The sequence below is a fragment of the Peromyscus leucopus genome, chromosome 9, assembly GCF_004664715.2.
Source record: "Peromyscus leucopus breed LL Stock chromosome 9, UCI_PerLeu_2.1, whole genome shotgun sequence".
NCBI classification, from domain to species: domain Eukaryota; kingdom Metazoa; phylum Chordata; class Mammalia; order Rodentia; family Cricetidae; genus Peromyscus; species Peromyscus leucopus.
Genome location: NC_051070.1, coordinates 59,343,604 through 59,367,000, shown reverse-complemented (window position 1 = coordinate 59,367,000; position 23,397 = coordinate 59,343,604). Strand labels below are relative to the sequence as shown.

At 49.1% G+C, this 23,397-nt stretch overlaps 1 protein-coding gene across 1 annotated transcript in view; it reads left to right on the top strand.

The window, feature by feature from the left end:
* Positions 1–22,250, top strand: part of Xkr6 (XK related 6) — a 225,335-nt gene extending 203,085 nt beyond the window's left edge. Inside the window, 1 exon segment of the mRNA XM_028884160.2 lies at positions 16,142–22,250. Within this exon segment, the coding sequence (XP_028739993.1) occupies positions 16,142–17,106 (965 nt within the window). The 3' untranslated portion in view covers positions 17,107–22,250.
* Positions 22,251–23,397: the final 1,147 nt, after the last annotated feature.

Sequence of the window (23,397 nt, the reverse complement as noted above, 5' to 3'; positions counted from 1 at the left end):
CCCCATGGGGGGCCTCAGAGCATTGTCCAGAGCATGTAGCAGGGAGTCGGGGATGCCTCAGAACAGGCCCCTGGTTGAGAAGTGACCTGAGGTGGCACACGGAGAGAGAAATGGGATGTTTAGAATGGGGGCACTTGGGATATGTGAGTCATAATATTTGAAGGGATGGAGAAGAAGAAATAGCATAGATGCCAGTGTGTACTCCTGGGGATGCCAGTGTGTACTCCTGGGGATGCCAATGTGTACTCCCAGGGAACTGTTACACCTTCAATGGGCGAGGAATGAGAAACATTCCATCCAGTCACGGAAGGACTGTCTCTAGAGGTAGTGAGTGTCTCGTGGCTAGGTGTATTCAAGCAGAGACACTGCTGAAGGAACCAGACCCACACGTCCTAACTGCTGAGGCTTGCAGGAGTCCCCATGGTCTGGGATGGCAGGGCAGCCGGGGGAGAGCCCCCACACACACACTACTTGCCCTCGCTCTCTCTGGCCCCGTGGGTCGCTGGTCTCCTGGGCTGTCATGATACCCCCAGACCCCGCAGTCCATAAGCTGTGTCTTGTCATTTTTTTTTTTTTTTTACTGTAGTTCCACTCCCTGACGGTCTCAACACTTTACACATGAGCTCCTTGGCCCACTGGCCCTGCCTCTGGTTGGTTGTGGGATAGCTCCTCCCCTCTCGGTGCCATTAATGCCGGCAGTATTTAGAAGTATGCTAAGGCTGTTACCATCTCCTTGCTGGTTCAGGTTCCTGCCATCTTGGCAGGCATTCTGGGTTAGGGCGGGTTTGGAAAGCAGCCTGGGCCGCTGGGAAAGACAGAGAGCCCACGTACAAACTTGAGCTCAGCTGTGTAGACTTAGGATGTGGGGCGATTCATTTCCCAGCTGTGTTTCTTTATCGGTAAGGTGGAAATAAGAATTGCTTTGGGGTGTTGTGAAAGCTCGTTGAGCGGTATGCATACACCGCCACAGCACATAGCCGAACATTGTAGACTGGCGCGATTCTGGGAGAACTTTGTCGCGTGCAGACACGTTGCTGAGGCCTGAACTAACTGTGGGGCTGGAGGGAGTCCCTTAGAGGCAGGGGTCAAAGAAAGCCTTTACTGAGGGCTCTCGTTTAGGCTGGCTGTCAACAAGGAGAGAGGCAAAGAAAATGGCCTTCTGTGCTTTGGGAATAGCATGTCCAAAGGCCCTGGGGTAGGAAAAAATTTCCTCTGTGCAAGACCACGGTGGTGATGAACTGAAAGTGGAAACATTCAGCGTGGCTAGAACTTGGTGGTGGGGCGGGAGGGGTGGCGTGGAAGGCGGGCTCCAGAGGAAGAGCCTAGTGGGCCCCACAGAAATTCACAGACATTCTGTGCCAGAGGCCGTGATTTCAGCAATTCTGTAGTTGAACGTTTCCATGTAGAGATGAAGAAGACAGAACCGTCTGAGGAGTCCCACCAGTTAGTGAGACTCGGCTGTTGGACCTGTGCAGTGGGATGTAAATCCCTTGGGTCTGAGCTGTCTGCGCCCCTCCAGTCTCTCAGTCAGCTGGTGGGCGAGAGTAGAAGTCCCTGGATGGGGTAGGAACCTGAAATGGGGTTGGAACCTGAGGTAGAATGACCTGTGACCCCAGAACGGGACTAGATGGCATGCCACGGACCAGTTGTGCTCAGGGAGCACCTCGGAGGCATGATTCTTCCCAGGAAAAGTCTCTCTCAAGGCAACCCAGGGATGGAGCTTTCGTTTACTTTGTGTTTTGTTGAGACAGGGTCTCTCTGTGTAGCACTGTTGAGACAGGGTCTCTCTGTGTAGCACTGGCCGACCTGAAACTCACTAGATACATCAGCCTGACCTTTGAACTTGCCGCCATCCTCCTGTTTCCACTCTGCCTCAGTTCTGGGATAACAGGCATGTGACAGCATGCCCAGTAGACTTTGCTATCTTACGTGACATGCTGTAACACTTGGCAGGAGTAGTGGGACTCTGGGTAGAGGTGGGAGATGCCAGCCACAGAAGTCATTGGGTCCAGTCCCTTGTTTTATACACAGGAAGATGAAGGACAGCCAAAGGAGAAGCTGCCCGAGGTCACACAGCGATGAGCATGCACACAAAGGGACTTGTATGTTTCTCGGTGCCCTGAGACAACTGTCGTGGCATGTAGGGCACCTCCAAACACCATGCCCAAGGAGTTACCACCCTCACTCCCCCCCCCCCCCCCCGCCCATTCCACAGATTGTACCAGGGAAAATGGTTTGGCAGGAAAAGGAGCTTGATGGGCAAGCCTGGGGACCTGAGTGCAGTCCTCCAGACCCACCTGAAGGGACTGCACACATTGTCCTTGGGTCTACATAAGTGGGATGTGGCAAGCAGGCACCTCCCCCCCCACACACAAATAAATAAACAGAGGTAACGCCAGACAACGTATAGCAGAATGAGTCAAGAAAGATAAGAGTTTAAGAAACATAAAACACACTGAAGCATTGATTTTCCTTTAAGCAAACATGTCGTCTCAGATACAGTTCCATGTCTTTCTGTCTCAACCGTCAAAGCCCCCTGCTGGTTTCTTCTTCCGGTCTTCTTGAGTTGTGGGCTCTGCTCACATCAGACCCTGGGGAGATGGCTCGGTGGATGAGGGGCTTGCTGGGCAGACACAAGGACCTGAGCTCCACCTCTAGTACTCATGTAAAAAGATGGGCACGGCCACGGCCTTGTGCCTGTAACATCAGTGCCATGGGGGGTGAAGACAAGGCATACTGGACATACTGGCCTCCAGCCTGGCTCCAGGTTCACTGAGAGACCCTGTCTCAAGTGAATGAAGGGGACGGTGATGGAGCAGGACATCCAGTGTCCTCCTCTGGTCTCTGTGTGCACACATCACACATGCATGCGTGTGTGAACCTTGAGCCTTGGCTTAACATGTAGCAAGAGCTCTGCTAGCATCTGGAGCACCCAGACAGGCAAGTGCCTCTTCCCTTTCCACTGTCCTGCTAAGTTGAAATGCCCAGCCTTTCTCTCCAACTGTCAGCCCAATGAGTGAGCCTTTCTTCCTCTGGTGGGGACAAAGAGTGTCACACAAGAAAACTCAGTTTCCCCTTCTCTGTCTCCCCGGCCAAACTTCTCCTCAGCGGAGGTTGGAGCTCCCTCGTGCTGGTGTACAGGTGGAGAAAGGCTGGGGCCTGGTTCTTGGCTGATGCATCCATGGAACTGCATGTCTTTCCTCCTGGAGTTCTTTCTTCCTATGTAAGAAATGCTTTCCAGTCTCTTCCAGTCTGGTTCATACAGGCACTGGCTCAAACCCTTAATAGAGATTTATTTCTGGAGGCTTGGTGTCCAGAACATGGTGCTAAGACATGGTAGAGGTCTTCTTATGACATCATATTGCATCACAGGATAGCTTGGGTCTCTCTTCCTTATAAATCCACTCATACTATCATGGGGGCTCCAGCTTCATGATCTCATCCAACCCCCATGACCCCCTCCTAAAGACTCTACTTCCCAATGCTATGAATGTATACATTTGAAGATTAAGTTCCCAGTATGAATTTCCCACAGACGTATTCAAACCATTTGTTCATCCCTTGGTTAACATAGAGTGAGGCTGGAAAGTGGCTGTGACTTGGCTATGGGAGCTGAAGGGCACAGGGCTATGCTATAGACCAGATCTATGAACTTCCTGCTTTGGCTCCTTGGAAACAATAAGTAAAAATTGTGCCTGAAACACCCATCTCGTTGTATCCAACAACTGAACCATCACTCGCCATGCTGAGTCATGGTTGTCTGTGCCAGAGCTGCCTGATGGACCCCAATGGAGCGAAGCTCCCCTCTCTGACTCATTAGCCCTGGTCTGCCATTCCCAGCAAAACAGTGGGATCACAGACGAGCGGCACACAGGTCTTCCATGGAGAATCTTAACTCCCTGAGTGCCCATGGCATCCTGTCTTCGTCTCTACTAAAGAAAGAGGTGTAACGTTATGTTGGCCCCTCTGGACGCCTCTTTATGCATCACTGGACTAGAGCAGCACAGCCAAGGGATCTGTGTCCCCAGGATGGCCTCTCGCCAACTCCTCTCCTGTTCTCTTGTTGAGGTCATGTCATGACGATTCTGCTTGGTGTCGACACCCAGGACCCGCTGGCCCTGAAACTCCAGCTCTCCACCCTTCTAGCTCCAAATACCTCACTGTCTAAAGCCACAAGGAAGTAAATCTCTGTGCTGGTAAACAGAACATGTAGCAATTTGACAGAGCTCTCCTGTGTCCCCTGCCTCAGGGTAGCCCTTTCAGCTCTGGTTACTCTTGACAACTGAGAAGAGGAGAGAGACTTAGAGAAAAATCAAAGAAAAGCAAGCTAAATTTATCTTGCTGATCAATGCAGATAAAATGGTCTTTGGCCATTTTGATGTGTTTTTGTGTCAGACACTGGGATGTAGTCCCACTGGCCTAGGCTTCCCGATCCAGCTCAGGAGTCAAGGAGGATGCTGGGAGAAGATGCGGAGGGCAGCAAGTTCAGAAACCTGAGCAGCAACTGCAACTGGATCTTCATTCCTTCCTTTGGCGGGGGAGGTAGTTATTAATCACCTCCTGTATGCCTGGCGTGGTGTCAGAGCTGGGGACAGATACATCAGGAATCAGAACACACTCATGTCGCATTCCTTCATGAAGCCGGAGGGCCATGTAAATGAATGATAAAGCAAACATTTAATTTTCTCTCTTAGGGAGTGCTAGGAGCCTGAAAGAGAGCAATGAAGCCAGGAGGAAAGATGGAAAAGGCAGCAGAACTCCCCATAGCTTTTAGTGGGGTGGCGAGGGAAGCTCGTGAGGTCACCAGGTCACCTTGGTGACAAGAAGTGCAAGAGAGAGAACTTCAGTGAACGTGGGAAAGTGTGTTGCGGAATTCAGGAGGACCCAGGGTCGAGGACCGAGGGCAAGGGGGCTCCCTGTGTCTGAAATGCAATCGGGCCCCTAACAGCAAAGGCCAGAAAGAATGGGGTCACCTCGGTCTATGTCCCTAGCACCCCGGGGTCCTCATGGGGCAGGTGGGAAGCTGTGCTTGCACAGCTCAGCTCTGCGGTAGAAGCCCACATAGAGAAGACAAGGAGTGGCGCTAGCGAGGTCCATTGGCTTGGCCACCGGGAGGGGTGCCAGGCAGACTCTCAGCTCTCCTTTGGGCATCAGCCATGGGAGTGAGGGCAGCAGGGATTCCCAAAGTGTCTCTGCACTCTGGCCTTCTCTGCTGCTAAAGAGGAGGAAGTGGGGAAAGTCTTCAAGTCGTGCTACTCAACCGTGAGGCCAGATGCACACATCAGAAGCAGGACTTCCGAGCCTTGTGGCACAGTCCAGGAGAGCGGCCGCAGAGTGAGCTTCTACGGAGTCACCCTGAAGATTCCAAGGAAGGATCGCAGTGCCCTGGGGCAAGGGCTTCCCGCTGCCAAGCGCTCTGAGCTGGCCCTTACTTGTCCCCTGGGTGGTCTGGAGACTGTCACCTAGAAGAAAGGTGCTGTCCCCTGTGAGCACCGAGCGCTGACCTTGCTTAGCACCCGTCCTCAGGGAGCTGCGTCCCTGGGGGGGGGGGGTCGTTCCATCACTCTCTCTCAGTGATCCTTTGCAAACTGCAGCCAACCTCTTCTATCCCCCTTCTACTCTTGATACCAAAGAAGCACCCAGTACAATAGCTGATACTGATCCTGTGCCATCAAAGGCATACCTAGTTTTTCCAGGTGTCAAGGACTTAGGTCCCAGGGGGGGAAAAAATAAATAAATAAATAAAATAAAAAAAGGTTCCCAACACTCAGCCTCTCTCTAAGCTGTGTTCCCGCCTTTCTGTATCAGGAATAATGTTCTCTGCAGTCACTCACAGAGGATGTCAACGGGATAAAGACTTCCCAGTACTGGGCTCAGGGTACTGTGATGGGCAAAGCAGAGAGGTCTCTGTTCTCTGAGGGCTCATGTTCTAGTGGATACAGGCAAAAATAAATAGGTACATGAATATAACTTCGAGAACATATGGAAGATATATATGTATATATATATATGAAGACAACATATGCTTATACTCTTTATAAGCATTCTATATATATTTGGTTCATATACTTATGCATGCTATATATATATATATGTGTGTATGTATGTAGAAATAGTATATCTATGTACGCACAGTTATATAAAAGGAAAGATTCATTATTCATTGTATATTCAAGGTCTGTATTTTTACCCTTGGCTTACAGAAGAGAAATTAAGTCTTAAGTAGCTTCATTGCCCGAGGCTATAGGCTTTACCCAAGCTAGATGTCTGTGGCAGAGCCCATGTTCCTTCCAGGATATCTCTCTGATTCCATTCAAATGCCATTGTGTTTGGGAGGGACAGGGGTGGGAGGGGTTGGGTGTGGTCTAGTTCTTTGCTCAGTGAGAAGGGGTTTGCTAGATTCCTCAGGGAGGGCAGATGAAGAGGGCCTTCTTCATGTGTTCCAGCCAAGCAGATCCAGGCTCCCACAAGCCCCAACCATGCAGCTGAGTAGCTGACATTTGTTTTAGAGTCTCGGAGGCTTGCCTTTATTCGGCTGGCTGTGGAGATGGTATTTTGATATTTCTGACAATGTCTTAGGAGGGAGTGTCCAGGGAAACAGAAGGTGCATCTAGCTCTTCTGCTGGGTGCTTTACATGCTGCTATTTGACCTTCAAACTCTTTGAGGGGAGAGCCGCGCCCTCCCTGGGGTGCACCATGTTCCCAGGGTGGCCCTCTGGGCAACTCAATGAACCCCGATGCCCAGAAGAGCTCCATGGGTGTTTCCCACCTCCTCCGGCTTTGTTGGCCATAGGGGAAACACAAGGAGGGTCTGTGGCTAAGACAGGGTGATGGCTCCTTCCTAGGAACTTCATTAGTTGTTTGCCTGTTTGCTGTGACCAAATGCCAGACGAAGGCAGCTTGAGGAAGGAAGGCTTGGCTCTGGCTCACAGTCTGAGGGTCGAGTCCATCACGGTGGGGTAGCATGGTTGCAGGGGTGTTAATCACTGCATCTGCTGTCAGGAGGTAGAGTGAGATGAATACTGACGATCAACCTATTTTCTCCTTTTGATTCCGTCTGGGACCTCAGCCTGTAACACGGTGCTGCTCACTAAGGATGGGCCTTCCCACTTTAATTAACCCCGTCTAGAAACTCTCTGACAGACATGCACAGTGACTTGCCTCATGGTGATTTTCCAGTCTCCTCAAATATTGATAACCAATATTACTATCAGAGAAAAAAGAAGGAAAGAAAGAAAAATCACTGGGCATGGTGGCGCACGCCTTTAATCTTAGCACTTGGGAGGCAGCCTGGTCTACATAATCTACATAATGAGTTCCAGGACAGCCAGGACTATGTAGAGAGACCCTGTCTTAAAAACCAAAACCACAACAAATTACCATCAGGAGAATCTGCACTATTTATCAGAGCCAAGAGACAGTTTGTAGTGCCCTGGCCTGTGTCCACACTCATGGACCTCCCTCTTTCAGAGTGACCACCCATCCCTGGTGCCAGGTGCTATTTGTTTGACTTTCATAGAACACGGAAGGATGTGGGAAAGTCCTATATCAGATCTCAACCTCAGTGTGATTAGATCTAGGGGCAGATGATTCTTCGTCGGGGGCTGCCTTGTTCACTGCGGGGTATTTGGAAGCCTCTTTCGTCTCCACCTACCAGGTGGCAGCAATACCGGTATCCTGAGTTACAAGAACCAAAAATATCCCCCAGACACTACCTAACACCCAGTATGGGACAAAATCACCCCACTGGGGATAACTGTCTGGCTATTAGAGGGTGATGATAAACATTGGCCGAGTATGGTTTGCCACCGGGGTCGGTCTGCCTCCTAATGTTGAACCTATAGCTGTCACGATTCATGTAAAATGGGCTTTGGTGATTCCATGAAGAGCCCTGCACTAAGAAGATGAATCTGATCACCTGGTGGTACCTGATCGGAGGGAGGCAGGCCAGCGCGACAGAGGGGAATGTGTCAGGGAAAGCTGAAAGAAAGTCATGAAGATGCCACACCGCTGAATTTGAAGACAGAGAAAGGGGCCACCAGCCAAGGGATGTGGGCAGCTCCAGAAGTTGAGAGGCAAGGAAGCAGATTTTCCCTGGTGCCTCCAGCTGGCACTCAGCCCTGCCAACGCTTCAGAAATCAGACCCTGACCTCCAGAACTGTGCAGAGATAAATGTGCTTGTTTTCTGCCAGGACACACGTGGTCCTTTGTTCCCTTAGTCACAGGAAACTGAAGTAAACGGAAATTGTGGGGAAGGTACATTTTAATGAGCAATTAAGACCACTGGGCCCACTAGTCTCCGAGAATTCCAGGTGTCCACCTTGGCCAGGGAATCAGTGGCTTTGTTATCAGAACTTGCATTTTTGGCTTAGCTTATGAAACAGCGTGTGTAAGGCGTTTGCTCAAGAATCATGTTGGGCACTATTCTGCTGGCACAGAACCTGTAGGAGTAGGTAAGACAGCTTTTCTCCACTCAAAAGTAAAAGTCGAGGTTAGTGGGATGGCCCAGCAAGTCACGTTTGAGCTCCAGCACCTATATTAAAAAACAAAAGCCAGGCACAGCAGTCCATGCCTGAAATTGTAGCACCGGGGAGGCAGAAATGGGAAGATCCCTGGAGCTCACTGGCCAGCCAGTCTGGCTGAGTAAGGAGCTCCAGGTTCAGTGAGAGATCCTGTGTTAAAACTAAGGTGGAGAGGGGCGTGGGGGTGGGGGGAAATAAAAAAATAAAAAATAAAATAAAATAAAAACGAAGGTGGAGAGTGGTTAAAAAAGATGCCCAGTGTCAACTCGGAACCTCCACATGCATATATACACCCATGCATATGCATCCATATATGTGTACAGGCACACATGACCATGTACACACACACACACATACACACACACACACACACACACACACACACACACACACACACACGCACACGGAGATCAAAAACCAGTTCTGTCCAAAGGGAAGTCATAGTTCAGGGATGGAGTGGGCTGAACAGTCTGCAGAAAGTGGTTTTGAAGTAGAAGCAGTGGAGGGACAATGTTTGGGATGCTGTGGCAGGGTCAAACGTGATTTTCCATTGTGCATCCCAGTGGGTGTCCAAGGAGGAGGCAATGCCCATGCTGAACTCTTAGAATGAGTAGGAGGTGGGCAAGCAAAGAAAGCAGGAAAAAAAAATCTATCTAGGCTGAGGCAACAGCAAGACGTCAAGATAGAATGGTACATACATGCAGCTTATGTGTCTGTTTGCATGCACTCATGTGCATCCAGCTTTTCTCTGTGCTGGGTGTTAGCCAAGCCCTGTCATGGCCATTTTCCTTCCTCTCTCAATCATCATGGACTTCTCACAGTTGAAAGGGTGGGCATGAGCCCAGCATCTCTTTGAGGGAAGGGGCAGCTCTTGGCTGGCTCTGGAGCTCATGTCAAAAGCATGCTGCCTTCCTGCCTCAGAGAGCAGCTTGGCTCACCAAGTCCCGAGCCTGGCCCTATGGGGAAGAAAACTACTGGATGTTTTTTGGATTGTAGCCCAAGGCAATTGGGATTTAGGAGTTAGGCGTCTCAGGCTTGCACCTTCCTACCCAATAGCTTACTAGATTAGTTGTCTGATAGTTTAACTGATAGTTAAAAACTGATGGTTTTTTTTTAAAGATTTATTTGTTTATTATGTATACAGTGTTCTGCCTGCATATACACCTGCAGGCCAGAAGAGGGCACCAGATCTCTTTACGGATGGTTGTGAGCCACCCTGTGGTTGCTGGGAATTGAACTCAGGACCTCTGGAAGAACAGCCAGTGCTCTTAACCGCTGAGCCATCTCTCCAGCTCGGTAGTTTAACTATCTTAAGGAATATAATTCATGATGATCCAAGCATGGCGAGGCAGCAGCACATCAGGAGACAAGTGCAACTGAAGACCGTGAGTGGGGCTGGGGAGATGGCTCAGTTGGTAACATGCTTCTTCTGCAAGCTTGAGGACTTGAGTTTACCTGGCACTCATGTAAAAAGTCGCACATGGTGGTTCATTCCCAGCATTGGGGAAACAGATGGGAGGACCCCCAGGGTTTGCTCATCAGCCAGCCTCACCAATTGGTATGCTCTAGGTTGAGTGAAAGACTCAACAACAACAACAATAATAATAATGTGATGGAGGAAGACACCTGAAAGCAACCTCTGTCCACACACATATGTACCCACACACATGTACATTTGTGAACACATATACGCACACAAAAAGAAAGAGTTTGTAATTCCCAGATCCAGAAAGAGAAGCTCATGGTGCCCTGGGGTGTAGTACAGGGAGCCTTGTGGCAAACAGGAGGCAGAGATTGAGGGAGGCAGGAAGGGAGAAGATTGCCAAGGGCTCTTACTGTGGCTTCCACAGGAACAGCAGGCAGGTAAGTAGGCAGAGCAGTTCAGGGATGGCTGGTGTGAATCATGTGCGCTCCTCTACTCAGAGGGCAATGTTCTGTTTGTCCCTGGCTTGGGGTGATAAGGGCAGTTGGCAGGTGGACCAGAGGGTGACCGTTTCTAGAAGAGGTGGTCTTTTATGCTGAGATTGGAAAGCTTGCTCTCAGGCAAAGCCTGCTATCCTTGGGAATTACCTGACCTCTCCAGGGGCAGTAAGACCACAAATCTCAAAGCGTCAGAACAAAGGCCTGCTGAGCCCAGAAACCATGCTCTCTGAGCATGAGGTCTGTGAAATGGAGACACTAATAGGCAGTTAGAGATTATTATTCCAAATGAGTGAAATAACTCAGGGTTTGGCATAGCACTCGATGCTTTGGAAGCCTTCAGTACAGGTGGTACCCTTTCTCTTTCTTCTGTTTCCAAGCAATTCTTCCTGAAATACAGAGACACAGGTTGGGGCTTCCCCAGGAGCACCCCTTCCCACAGTTAACAAGTAGGAGATTGTGAAAGCTGACTGGATCAAGCTTCTTCCCTGGGGGTACATGTTGCAGAATCTGAAGCTAGCTGGGGACCCTTGCATGGTTAAAAAAAAAAAAAAAAAAAAAAAAAAAAAAAAAAAAAAAAACAGGCAGATTTTGTGCATAAATTCTAGAGAAATTCCTCAAAGTCAGCCCTGCTCTTGGGAGCTAACCTTTACTCACAAGCAAAGCAGCAGAGGAGATTTAGCATTTGTGTATGACATGGCAGCGAATAAATGGGGAAGGAGGAAGACATGGGGGGTGAAGGTTGTTTTGAATGTGGTGTTTGGGGGGGTAAGAAGCTGATCTCTGAGTAAAGGTCTCAGTGAGGTAACATATGGCCGCAAAGTGTGAAGACCTCAAGCAGAGACAATGCCCTGGGGTGTAGTGGTCCTGGAGGGGTTGGCACAGCTGGACTCCGGAGAGGAAAAAGGGACTTATGGAGGCCTCCATACCACCAGAACCTATATCTGAGCCTTCTGGAGATGGACTCCTGGGAGGTGCATGTGGGGAGCTGGCAGGTGCATGTGTAATTCTGAGGCAGTCTAGATTGAGTGGAACCTTGAAGGCCATCTAAGAACCACAGCTGGGCTGGAGGGATGTGGCCCGTCAGTCATAGCAGGCTAACCATGCAGAGGTTTGGAAGCCTGGGCAAGTCTATAGCTTCAAGGTCCTGTGATTCATTTCTCCTTGCTGCCTGCGGGCTGTGGGTCTCCAGGGAGCAGCTACTGGCTATTCTGGAGTGTTTGTGGGGACAATTGCCATGTGGGCCACAAGCTTACTTCCTGCTCCGCACCAGGGCAGTGAGTGAGCCATGAAGCTCCCTGCTGGGAACTTGTCATAGCTAAACACAAAGCATTTAACAGTCTCTGGCCTGATCTCTGCCATGCACCAAGTGGCCAAGCTCTGGGTGAGAAGAAACCTTGGATAATAGTCCCAGGTCTAGCTAGGCAGTTTCCTGGGGCCTCGAGACTCTCCTGTGAGCTCGTATTGCCCAGGGAAACACTGATGTTTGGGTTGACCTCAGGGATGGAAATCTTCCCAGGGAGGATGAACCTGCACTTCCTGCGGGTAAGAGAGCACACTGTAGCCTCAGATTAATCATCTGGTAGGACAGTGGCCACAACGGATTCTGTGAGGGTCACTATTTTCACACAGCGATCTGGGTATTAGTCTCCTGAGGGAGGCTGAAGGGGCTTTAAGAGCCTCCCATTGGTTCCCACAGAGCCTACATTACATTCTCTTCTACTGCAGCAAGATTCAAATCTCCGCGCCTACTTTTCCACCATTCACCCAGCCCCTCACAAAGACCAGCAGTGTCTAAGAGCTTTATAGCATGGGTCACTTTCAAGGTCCAATCTTGTGTCTAGTTTCCTGCTAGGTGCATGATTTGGAACATTTTCTTAAATGTCCTTTTAAAAAAAAAAAAAAATGAAGCTGGGCGGTGGTGGTGCATGCCTTTAATCCTGGCACTCAGAGAGGCAGAGGCAGGCAGATCTCAGTGAGTTCGAGGCCAGCCTGGTCTACAGAGTGAGTTCCAGGACAGTCAGAGCTAGACAGAGAAACCCTGTCTCAAAAAAACAAACCAAAAAAAAAATTAATTAAGGGGCTGGAGAGATTTCTCAGTGGTTAAAGTACTTGCTACTCTTGGAGAGAACCTGGGTTGGGTTCCCAGCACCCATACTACCTGTAACTGTATTACAGGGGTTCTGGTGCCCTCTTCTGGCCTCCCTAGGTGTCTGTACACACATGGTACACATACAGACAAGCAGGCACACACACACACACACACACACACACACACACACACACACACACACAAAATAAATTTAAAAAAATTAAATAGAAAACTACATTAGTTTAGCAGGGCCACCATCACAGAGTGCCACAGGCTGAATAGCATAGCAAAAATGACCTCCTCATGGTTCAAGAGACAGGAATTCTGGATCAAGATGTCAATGGGCAGCTTCTCTTGAGGCTTCTCTCCTTAGATTCCAGGTCCTTTGCCAGGTCCTCATGTGGTCCTTCTCTGTGTTTTTGTGTCCCCAGGGTCTCTTTTTGGCCTCCTCTTCTTATGAGGATGCTAGTCATGCTGAATTAGGGTTACCCTTATCATCTCGGTTTGCTTTAACCTGCTCTGTAATGACCCATCTCAGTTGAGCTGGATGGGGTGGCAAATGTCTGGAATCCCAGCACTCAAGAGGCTGAAATAGGAAGATTGTGAGTTTGAGGCCAACCCGGGTGACAAGATGAGGCACTGTGTGAGAAGCAAGACAAAAACCCATCTCCACTTTCCTAGGTACGAGGGGTAAAGACTTCAACACAGAGATCTAGGGAGGACCCAATTCAGCCCATTACCAGTACAGCCTCCACATGGTCCTCCTAAAAAGGTTAGGAATTAAATGTTGGTCTTCAGAGGGTCATGCCCGTGTTTTCCTGGACAGCTGGGCATTGACCATGAGTATTATAACACAGGGGAAGCCCATCTTCTGTACTGGTTTTTAATCCATATCTGTATTCTCCTACATCATCTGGCTGCCCTCAGCTAATGGCTTGCCATCAGTTGAACTAATGGTTCCACGGATTTGAGAGGCCACAAGCTTTATTCAAAGAAAAGATGTGGGTGTGGCCTGTACAAGCCATGAACATTTACTCCATCAATTGACAGTGATGTGTCCAGTGTTGCAACTGAGTCTGGATGAGTTCCTTGGGGATGAGTTGAAAATAGGTCTATCTGATACCTGTGCCATTGGCTCTTAAGCCCATGGGGGATAAAGGTCACTGTCTGGTGAACATCCAGGGAGAAACCTACTTCCTGCATGGAGTCTTATGAGCCCGGATTTTCTTAGCTCTTCAGTGAGATGGACTAAGGCCACCACCAACTTTGGATGAAAGAGATGTGATGGAGCCTTGAGTATAGTTGGACCTTATGGTGATGTGGGGAACTAAAAGTAGTAGGAGTGAGGGTTTGGACATCTCCAGGCCACCCTCCTCCTTCCTCGATCCCTGCTCTGTGTGGCTATGAGGCCAGCTTCACACCCCTTACCTGCCTGCCACACCCACTCCCAGGCTCTAGCATGCCTTTTGATTTAGGGGCCTCTTTGTACTCCCAAAGACAAAGCCTGTCATTCCAAGCCCCAAGGAGTCCATGGCCAGGAAGCAGAACAGGTTCTGCCACTGAAGCAGGCCAATGACCTTCATTACAAATGACCTTGGGAGCTTTAAACACTCCAGCTGTCAAAAGGACAAGATGGAGAAGAGACAGCATCAGCAAGCAGCACTGGGTAGCAGGATGAATGCTATCCTATATTGCATGGCCACTGGTCCTCAGGGTCATCGTGGGCAAGGCTTGCTGGGGGATGAGCAGATTGGGAAGCAAGTATGAGGAACTCCTCTTCCATAAGCCACGTGGCAAGTCCAGACTTTACCAAGTGAGAAATAACTGAGGTTCTGAGATGAGACCATGGTGCTCTTCCTACTTCAACCTATCAGCGAGGACACAACCTGTCTCCAAATGTTCGGATCACAAACCATGGGTGATCTCTGGGATGCAGACCAGATGCCTTGTGTGTAGGACAAGTAGGCAAGGCATTCAAGTATTCGTTATAGAACTTTCCAGAGAAGTTGGATGAACATCCACCATCACTGCTCTCAAGATATTTTTTTGATTGGTTTCCATGGAGAAGTTGGGTTCATGCCTCATCCCTCCTGTTTGTTTTGTATCATCATTGACATGAGCAGCAGCATATGCTCCTGGTGGCACTCAGACATCCAGATGTTCAATGCTCTCTGTGTGCTGCCCACATGCTGGGGTTGCTATGGCTCCTGGCATACTATTTTACTCTCTGAGACCCAGAGAGGAGGCAAGGAGGGAGATTTGTGAGGTGGGCAGGATCATAATTCTGGACCCAGCAAGCAGAAGGACTTTGGTTCCTCCTTGAAATTTGGATCATTTTGAGATAGTGTGCAGGGACCCAAGTGAAAGGATTGAGGCATCTTTCTTGGTCCCTTGAGTGCCTGGATCTGATGTTAACACTAATGGGTAGTGCAGCACTGATTTCTTCTTGGAAGACAGTAATAGCAGAGTCATGCTTGTGAGATTAGACAGTTTGTTAAGGAGACCATCAATGGGATGATAGCTGGGCCTCAAGTTGCATTTAGTTCTGAATTTTAGGAAGGATCATACAAGGAGGTGCTAGATGCTCACTTGGGCTAGGCATGAGGAATTTGGGGATGATGGAGGAATCCTGTGTGAGGGGACATTATGCAACCATGCTTGGTGGATGACTCCTTGTTCACGGGTGGATTGGATCATAACCAGTGGCTACCATTGCCATTTCATTTGATTTGTTCACAAACATCAATTCAGCAACGTTAGAAAATTGCTGAGAAATTTGAGTGCTTTCAGGGGTCAGAGACATCCAAGCTCCCAGAGTCTTTGATGTTGGAGGATTTGCTGGAGGATGAACCACAGAGGCCCTGGAAAACATCACCAAACCCATGGAAGGAGTACTTCCAAAGCAGGAGGTCCCTTCTAACCTGGGAGACCAGAGGAGGGAGGACCACATGGCAAGGGAAAACCTCCAGAGGACCTGGGCAAGGGCAGCTGAGAAAGCAAGAAGAATGCGAACAGAGGCCAATAGAGTGACACAGGTGGCCAGCTGAGGGGCAAGGGCATCCCACGATGGGTTTAGATGGCTGATTAAGGAGAAGGCCAAGTGGAAGGAGGTCTGGAAAAGGGCACTGGGGACCTTGAGCAAGCCAAAACCCAGTCCTTTCACAGAAAGAATGATCGAGGGAGGAGCTTGAGCTAGGGCGGTTGTCAGTAAGCTTTCACAAACCTAACGCCACATCTGTAGGTTCTCGGGACACCCGCACTGGCCATGCATGCATCCACATGCAACAAGGACCCTTCAGGTGGAGAGTGAGTGGGTCCACTCGTCACAGATGTTGCCCCATTTCCCAACTCCAGGCCAAGCAGGGCCTCTCCACTCTGCTCCTGAGCCGCAAGATTCTCAAGTTGCAAACAGGGTTGTTGAAACCGACTTCAGACCTGCCCACGGTTGTCAGTGTAGGAAGCAGCTGGGACTCTGGTCCAGTGCCTGATTTTCTCTCTCCTTCCTCCTCTAGATTGTGTGTGGGGGCGTCTCCTCAGCCAGGAGTTCCGCTGTGTCCGCAGTAGCTATGCGAGGTTTTAACTGTGTGGGTTTGTGTCTTTTTGGCAGGTGTCTCCTCTGTGACTTCCCTGATGTCCCTGGCTTGGGTGCTAGCCTCCTATCACAAGCTGCTGCGGGACTCCAGGGACGACAAGAAGAGCATGAGTTACAGAGGGGCCCTCATCCACCTCTTCTGGCGCCTCTTCACCATCTCATCCCGAGTTATCTCTTTCGCCCTCTTTGCTTCCATCTTCCAGCTGTATTTCGGGATCTTCGTGGTAGTGCATTGGTGCGCCATGGCCTTCTGGATCATCCATGGAGGGACAGACTTCTGCATGTCCAAGTGGGAGGAGATCCTCTTCAACATGGTGGTAGGGATCGTGTACATTTTCTGCTGGTTTAACGTCAAGGAAGGGCGGACTCGATACCGAATGTTCGCATACTATACGATAGTCTTGACCGAGAATGCTGCCTTGACGTTCCTTTGGTATTTTTACAGAAACCCGGAGAGCACTGACTCCTATGCCGTTCCAGCACTGTGTTGTGTCTTCGTTAGCTTTGTGGCTGGGATTGCGCTCATGCTCTTATACTATGGCGTGTTGCATCCCATGGGGCCGCGGGCTAAGGTCTTTGCCAGCTCCTGTTGTGCCGAGCTGCTCTGGGGCATCCCTTTGCCCCCCGATGTTGAGCCCATGGCACCTCAGACCCCTGGGTACCGGGGAACCCAGGTCACTCCCACCAGAGCCGTGACGGAACAGCAGGAGGACCTCACGGCTGATACCTGCCTGCCTGTATTCCAAGTGAGACCCATGGGGCCCTCCACCCCGTCAGGGCGTCCTTACCACCCAGAAGGGCCCCTGATTAAGATTGACATGCCAAGAAAGCGGTACCCAGCCTGGGATGCGCACTTTGTAGACAGGAGGCTGCGGAGGACTATTAACATCCTGCAGTACGTCACCCCCACCGCAGTGGGCATTCGCTACCGAGATGGGCCTCTGCTCTATGAGCTGCTGCAGTATGAGTCTTCACTCTAGAACACCTTGACCCAGATTGAGAAGGGGACCTTAAGTTTGGTTGCGGTCAACGCCGCCTGCAAGAAATATAACCCTCCCTTCCCCCAATACACAGAACCACCACCACCACCGCCACCACCACCAACACCACCACCACCAACACTACAAAACGATCAATAAGTCACATCCCCTTCAGATAAGCTTTCTTTCCAGTCACTATATGTACACAAAGATATTCTCTATGTTTTGTAAGTAAAAACAAAAAGAAAACCTTTCTTTTGTTTTTTACACATAAGAAACAGTATTGAAAAAAAAAATAATAATCCCACACTACAGTTCCTAGGGTGGAGAAGGGGGAGCTACCTCCTCTCCGAAAGAAACAAAAAAAGTTTTCTACTTTACACCAAGTGTAGATCATTTATGGGATTGGTGCTGATTGAGAGAACAAAACAAAACAAACAAAACAAAACAACAAACAAAAACCTTCAACTGCCTTATGCCCTTAGGTGCTGAGTTTCGTTCGGTACTGTCATGTTTTCTCACTCAAAGAAGCTCTCTGGTAACTTTTGCACCAGGAGAGAAAAAAATCAAATAATCAAATGAAACAAAATCTACCAACAAAGCAACCGAATTAAAACAACAACCAGATACCAAACCAAAACAGCCCTTCCTATCTAATGATTTGTATTGAAAACAAACAAACAAACAAACAAACAAATGAATTGACCAAAAGCAACGGCATAGAAGCCCCTCTCTTTATTCAGTCTCTCTGGCCCCTTCCCCATTTTTTGCAAAGCCTTCCAGAAGCTAAAGGGCTACTTGGATCTCCACTGGCCGGAAAAGCTACTCGAAGGCTGACTATGTGCCATTTTTACATTTGCCTAGCAAGAATTGCATTGTTTTCCCATAAAGACAAAAACAAGAATGAAACCCCCAAACACCCAATTTGGTAAATTCTAAAAGCAGATCAAAGGAAATGTCCATAAACACCATCAAAGAGAATCCGTAATGATAAAACTCAGCATGGGAGCAAAAAGAATGACATCAGTTCAAAGGCACAATACTGAGTCCGTGACTGGTGACAATGATCTCTTCCATCACTTTAAGGCTGAGAAGGGTGTGTGTGTGTCACGTGTGACAGTGTGGGAGGCCTCTTCTCTTTTCATTTGGTGGGAAGCCTTAAATTGATCTGGAAAGGATTTTTCATTTTTCATTTGTGCTTTTGAAAAAAAAACATAAAGAGGAACACTAGAATATCTATCTATCTATATATATATATAAAAAAAAAAGTCAAATCGTATTAACCAACCCATTTCACAGACTGGTGCTTCTGTCAATGTGGTTGGCTGAGACTCATTCAGCCTGGTGCATTTGGGGTGAGTGGACTCTGTGTGTGTGTGTGTGTGTGTGTGTGTGTGTGTGTGTGTGTGTGTGTACACCTGCTGCAAGGTCTTGCCAGAAATACACAAAATTGCTCTGAGGCAGCTGCTGTGGTAACTGGGAGAGGGAATGGTGAGGGGCTGGATTGAGAGGTGGAGTGAGTGGCATCTGGGTGTGGTCATCCACCTGGAGAGCAAGTCCCCACCCAGCAACAGAGGCTGTTCTTTCAGGCCCTGTGGCTTCGGGGAGGATTTGAATCCACTGTTTATGTTCTCACTATACCAAGGTGAATTTCTGGAGGTGTCACAAGTATGTCTGACCATTTGTAAAAAATTTACATTTGTTTTTTAGAAGGTACTGTTCCTTTCAAGAGTATTTCTGTTTTAGGGTATTATTTTGATACCATTCTATCTCTACTTGGGCATACAAAAAAATTAAAAGAAAAAGAAAAAAGAAAATTAACCATAAAAAGAAAAATATCTCCGCAAAAGATATATATGTGTAAATATATATATATCTATATATACATACACAGTATTTTTAAGTCCACACTGTTAGTCTTTGTCGTCTGTGGGTGTGATTGCTTTTTAATTCTGGATGTAACTGTTCAGGGTGCAAGACCTCACACTGAGCTATACTTAAGAGAAGTTTAAAAACTGAGGAATTTTTTTTTACGTTTGATGAATTTTTAAAATTTTCTTTTAAATAACTATTCAAAAGAAGTCCCTTCTTGTCACCCCTCCATGGTTTATCCCAATCTTCTCCCCCACCCTTAAACCTTTAAACATATATTAGATGTGAAACTAAATGCTCCCTCCTTTGTCCCACCCCCTTATCTCATGTGTTACCACAACTCTGCAGGCCCTCCCTAATCTGGGGTCTGGGGGGGGGGTGCGCCTACCTGGTCCCTGCTCTGGGAAGCAGGATACAACAGAGCACACTTGGGCTGAGGTGAAGACCAGCTGGGCTGCCTCTGCCTGGCAGGGAGCGAGCCAGGGAAGGAGGGAATGGCTTGAGAGGGCAGTGACCCAAGGGGGCTCCCTACAGGACCTGTTCACTCTGTCTTTCTGCACCTGCTGGGGCTCTGTCCCCAAGCTCCAGCCCATGCTCTGCTCAGCCTGGGGAAGAAGAGTCCATTTGTGGGGTGGCAGGGCATTCCTTTGGCCAGCTTCGATCCCAGCTCTTGTGTGTCCCAGGTCCGGGTCTCTGTGTGCCACTGTAATGGCTTCCTTGACGCTGTGCAGTGCCACACGTGTGCTCCGGCCCTCTGCCACGACATTTGTTTGTCTAGTCTTAGACGTGTCCCCATTGTTTTCTCTCGCTCTTCGATCCCACCGTTGGCTTCAGTCTGCCGCCTCTGTGTGACCGCTCTATCTTTAGCGCACCTGCTTAAGCACACGTGTTCAGGTTTACATGAAACTTAGACGTTGTGGGTGTTGGCTGGGGGGCATCCAGAGTTGGGAAAACAGTTTCTGCAAGCCTCCTCTCCACCCACCCACCCCCAAGCTTGGGTGGATCTACCTTGGGAATCTTCAGGTCTCTCAAGGACATGAGAGGGGAAGTTAAGGGGATCGAAACCCATCAAACCTGCTCCCATTGACTCCTTTGCCCCAGAATTTCTGATCTCGCAAACACAGTCTGTCTCTACAAAGTGGCTCCCTGCAGGTCAGACTTGTCTCATAATTGGAACCAGGGATGTTACGAGGAATACACAAAGCCCAAGTAGATTGGGGGCCAGGAGACAGCAGGCTCCATCTTCCCTATAAGTGTCCTAATCAAGGGAAGAGACATCCCCCCATGGCCTGGAGGACTCTGTATCCTACTCCATAGACACAGAATCACCCAATTCTTTGTGGCCCCCGTGGCCTCTCAACAGCAGTGGCCCCTGGGTGGCTAAAAGAGGGCAGATCCTGTCTGGTGCCAAGGACAACTGTCCTGGTCATATGCCTTCCATGCTACAGGCTTCAGACCAATACAAATCCAATTCTCAGAAAAGCATACCGGTATTTTTAAAGGCACCAAGTCACATCACTTTCTCCATTCTTGCTCCAGCCTGACCTGTTGTTACCACCCAGATGTTGGTCTCCTCCCGAGAGGCTCCAGGAAGGTCAGGTGCCCCTTCTTTACTCATATCTGAGCTCCCTCTGCAATTCCTCATGTCCCTAAAAGAACTCATGACTTCTTTCCCCCTTGTCTATTCTGTGCCTCACTACCTGGCCTTGATGCTTCTGGGCCTGAGGACAATTTTTCTACCCATTACTTTGGAGCAGAGCAAGATGGCTGCTGCGTGCAGGTTTGGGTCCCTGGTGTAGAGAAGGAGTCTAGGTGAGAATAAGGTTAGGGTGTATCCAGTACTCTGCAGTGCTAAGTCTTGGGCCAGGTGCTTGTGGGTGGTCATCTTGCATCTGTTTGTACAGCAATTGGCAAATTCTAAAATAGCCACACCAGATTTGGCTGTAAAGGGAAGAGAGGTCAGTGTAATTCCAAGGATCCAAGTAGCACTTGGAAAACTGCCAGGGAAATCTCAGCATGCCCCAGGGAATCCTGGGAAAGACAATCCATAGGAGAAGGAGAGGACTCTGAGGAGTCAACTTCCCCAAGTACCCAACCAGCCTCCCAGGGAGCAGTTCTAGGCACTGCAGATCAAACACCTGCCGATTCCTGGGCTCCACTCTTCTCGAGACACAACATTGTTTCCTGCAGGAAGGAAGCTAGGCTCAGCCTTTGGTCCTTTCACCGAGGTGCAGCTGGACCTGAGGTGGGCATGATGTCCTTACCCTATCTCCTCTTCTCAAACTGAGCTCTGTCTCAGTTTGGGCAGCCTTCCTTTCACATCTACAGCCCAGCCTCTGGAAGTTGGCATTGGTCATGGTTATCCAACCACAGGCCACAGCCTTATCAGCTCATAAGAGCATCCTAAGTCAACATGTGCCTGTCTCAACTTTGAAATGTATAACAATGTAAAAGGCAAGCCCGTTTTCTTATAGAGCTTCTCTAAGCCTTTCCCTGAGGGAAAGGAAGATGTAGTGACAAAGTTTGCCTCTCCCTCCCCATCTCTGGCTGTTCTAAAGGTTTCTGTTCTCACTTCGAATGCTGCATCTGTTGCTACTGGCTGAATATCAGAAGATATTGACTTGACCTAGTCCCAGCTTTCTCCTCTGCCCACATGGCTCTTTCTGCCTTACTCAGCTCCCATGCATCGTCTTCTTTCTCTCTGTCCCTTTCTGTGCAGTGACTGGCAGGACACAGCAGGAGTGTTCTGGAGCCAAAGGTCATGAGTGCTATTAAGGATGGCTCCAGAGCAGCAGACAGACTGCCTCTCCAGGAGATTCTCCTTCTCCAAGCCAGCACCTGTGTCAAGGGCTAAGAATAGACCACAGGGACAGGAGCAGGCAGCATCTAGGGATGCCCATTGCATGAAGAAAAATGTGAATGCCCAAGTAGGAGATGCTGTCCTGGCTGGTCCCCAGCAGGAGTCCCTATCCCCCTCCTCAAACTGAAGTCAGCCCACAATCTATGTTCCAACCTTCTGGGAGGGTAGCTTCTAGAACATCACCCTCCAGTCGAGGGAGAAAAGATATTTATGACTTCTCTTTTGGTACAGTGCTGGCTGGTAACTGGGAGAGCACCTGTCTCTAAGTAACCTTTGGCCATCTGTCACTGCGGATACAGACCAGCAGTCAGCCATCCGACTCTGGTCCATCCTCAATGTAGCCCTGGGGCCCTCAGGCTTGGAGACTTGTTTTAGCTTCACACTTCCTAGGTGCTCTGCCTAAAGCCAGAAAGATCAAGAAGGGCCACAGGGCTGATCCAGGGCTCCGCTGTGATCATGGATAACTCACTTCACCCCTTGATGCCTTGGTTTCTCCATCAGTAAAGTGGCCGAAGAGCAGGGATGCTCTGAAGGTTCAGTCAATGCGGCCCGTGGTGAAGGCATCTCATAGGAAGAAGGGTAACCCCACTTCTTGGGAACTAGAAGTGTGGAAAAAGAGGAGGTTTGAGATACACTCAGCACCCTGAAGCCCAGGAGGGAAGCAAGAACGACATGTGGACAGGGAGCGAGCCCAGGAGTAGTCAGGTATATGAAAGCACTGTTAACTCAGTACAGTAACATCTGGCCAGGGACATCTGGTCACATGACTCCTGCTGGGCATTTGTCAATTCTTAAGTCCCATGATGTTAGTTTTTTTTTTCTGAAAGATGAAGGAAAATACAGGCGAGTCTGCTTCTGGAAATAGATATTCGCTGAGTGTCTCATAGACACGGGGTGCGATGAGCAGAGAGGGTCTGGAGATGGTGTGGGAGGTGGCCAGAAGCTCTTTGGAAAGTCTCTCTTGCCTTTGTTCAAAGCCTTGAGGTTTCCCTTCTCAAATGGACTCATCTCCCCCGAACCCCCTGCAGAGGATGGAACGCCCAACTGTGCTTTTCCAACACCCATCTTGTCAGCTACACACGCTGGTGCACATGGTGGGTCTTCACCACGCCCTGGTGTGCTCTGCTTGGAGCCTGCAGGCAGAACTGCAGAGATGCATGGGGCTGGAGAGTAGCATGCGGTTGCAGTCCTTTTTTTCCTTTGCGTATCTTGTCCTAAATTGAGATATTTTTCTCCCTTACAATTTGAATTGAAAAAGTTAAGTTCAAAATTTCTTTTCCTGTCCCCACCTATGTTTTTCTTTTTTTCTTTTTTGCTATGGTTTGACTGTTATCGTTTCAAATACCAAGATACACTTGTAACAAGAAAATGGACCCATCTTAAGAACATCACTGTTCTTAGGACCTAAACCAGAGTGAGAGCAGGTGGGAGCCATGGAGGATATGAGCACTCAGGGGTGCTGCCATGATACCAATTCTAAACTGGTTCCAAGGACCGTCTTGCAAAAGAAAGCTATAGAAGTTCCGGTTCCCATGAACCAGTCCACCTGGTCCTGGCCA